This window comes from Limulus polyphemus, unplaced genomic scaffold (assembly GCF_000517525.1).
Source record: "Limulus polyphemus unplaced genomic scaffold, Limulus_polyphemus-2.1.2 Scaffold8293, whole genome shotgun sequence".
Taxonomy (NCBI): Eukaryota; Metazoa; Arthropoda; class Merostomata; order Xiphosura; family Limulidae; genus Limulus; species Limulus polyphemus.
Window position 1 is genome coordinate 171 of NW_013673903.1, and position 2,312 is coordinate 2,482.

At 33.2% G+C, this 2,312-nt stretch overlaps 1 protein-coding gene across 1 annotated transcript in view; it reads left to right on the plus strand.

The window, feature by feature from the left end:
* Positions 1-210: 210 nt before the first annotated feature.
* LOC111083134 (WD repeat-containing protein 17-like) overlaps positions 211-2,312 on the plus strand; it is a gene marked incomplete at its 5' end in the record, with an annotated part of 25,930 nt that continues 23,828 nt past the window's right edge. Inside the window, 2 exons of the mRNA XM_022379411.1 lie at positions 211-296; positions 1,586-1,672. Coding sequence (XP_022235119.1) covers positions 211-296; positions 1,586-1,672 — 173 coding nt within the window. The remainder of the gene's footprint in view (positions 297-1,585; positions 1,673-2,312) is intronic.

A 2,312-nucleotide genomic window follows, 5' to 3' on the forward strand; every position in this document is an offset into this window, starting at 1 on the left:
GTCTGGTTGTATTTTGACCAGCTGATCTGTCATGAGCAGTTTCAGTATAGTTGTATTTTGACCAGCTGATCTGTCATAAGTAGTTTCAGTACAGTTGCACTTTGACCAACTAATCTGTCATGAGTAGTTTCAGTCTAAATAATTTTTATAGTGAAAAAATATAAAGATGATATATATAGTTTGATTTAAATTTTGTATTTTTATCCATAGCATGGGAAGGGAGTTTGTGTATTCTGTGTGTCTTGGAACCAGAAAGATGCTCGAAAGATTGCTTCAGCAGGAGCTGACAATAATTGGTATGTTTGTTTTTTTAATTGTATATACATACGTGATTTACAATAATGTTGAAAAGCAATCGACAGATTTAAGGAAGATTTTCACAATTATGTGCACAAGTGAAACTTACCTACTCTATGTGTTGTTTGGGTAGTTTGCAAAACTTCTCGGCTTAAAAAAGTTCTGGCTGACTCCAGACTAGTTGAGATGAATGTCATTATTGAAAAGAAGACATAATTGAAAGTAAATCATTTCACCATTCAACAATACAACTTAAAACTTTCAATCAGTGTTTAGATTTGTCAAAGATTGGATGAAAATTGTAAAGAAAATCTCAATGAATGAGTTTGAAATCTTTATATATAAGTGTGTATGACAGCACTTTTGTTTGAAAAAAGTTAAATAATACTGTCTGCACAGACAACACATGTAGAGTAACTATTACTGTCTGTACAGTCAATACCTGAAGAGTGACTGTTACTGTCTGTACAGTCAATACATGAAGAGTGACTGTTACTGTCTGTACAGTCAACACCTGAAGAGTGACTGTTACTGTCTGTACAGACAACACTGAAAGTGTGACTGTTACTGTCTGTACATTCAATACCTGAAGAGTGACTGTTACTGTCTGTACAGTCAACACCTGAAGAGTGACTGTTACTGTCTGTACAGACAACACTGAAGAGTGACTGTTACTGTCTGTACAGTCAATACCTGAAGAGTGACTGTTACTGTCTGTACAGTCAATACCTGAAGAGTGACTGTTACTGTCTGTACAGTCAACACCTGAAGAGTGACTATTACTGTCTGTACAGACAACACCTGAAGAGTAACTGTTACCGTCTGTACAGTCAATACCTGAAGAGTGACTACTACTCTCTGTACTGATAAATTTTAACATTTCAGTGAGAAGACTTCTCCCAGGGAAACGTGAGACAAAGTGTGACCTGCTTTTGTTCAAATTTAGGATTAGAGTCTCTTTCAGCCCTCCCCGAAATATGCTCTATATCCATTAAAATATTTTATTTACATAGTAATATGGTATTAAAGTGTCCAAAATATCTTTTGAACGTATTGTGCTTCTTATTTTTTGAACAGTTATGATACTTTTTCAACAGAGTTTAGGAATGATTATGGCAATTTTTTTACTCTTTCTGCATTGGATTTGAACCTTGGATCTTACACACTATGAAGGAGTACTTTGCTAACTGAGTTAAGGTGTTAACAACTATTCTACAAAAAAAAATAAGTCGATTTTTCCTATAATTCTGGAATGGATGAAACATATAATGTGTTTGTTCTCCTACAGTATGGTCCATCATGCCGATGGCTCTCTGATACAGAGTTTCAAACACCCAGGAACTGTCTATGGATGTGATTGGAACCCTTCGAATGAGTAAGTTATTGATATATGAAGGTTTCTTAATATTAAACAAAACTTCAGATGATAACAATACATTATGATGAATAACTACTACAGAACATGAAGTGGAACTTTGTTACAATACATAAACAATCTTCAGATGATAACAATACACTTTGTTACAATACATAAACAATTTTCCACTTCATGTTCTCCAGTAGTTATTCATCATAATGTATTGTTATCATCTGAAGATTGTTCATGTATTGTAACAAAGTTCCACTTCATGTCGCCAGTAGTTATTCATCATAATGTATTGTTATCATCTGAAGATTGTTTATGTATTGTAACAAAGTTCCACTTCATGTTCTGTAGTAGTTATTCATCATAATGTATTGTTATCATCTGAAGATTGTTTATGTATTGTAACAAAGTTCCACTTCATGTTCTCCAGTAGTTATTCATCATAATGTATTGTTATCATCTGAAGATTGTTTGTGTATTGTAATAAAGTTCCACTTCATGTTCTCCAGTAGTTATTCATCATAATGTATTGTTATCATCTGAAGATTGTTTGTGTATTGTAACAAAGTTCCACTTCATGTTCTCCAGTAGTTATTCATCATAATGTATTGTTATCATCTGAAGATTGTTTGTGTATTGTAACAAAGTT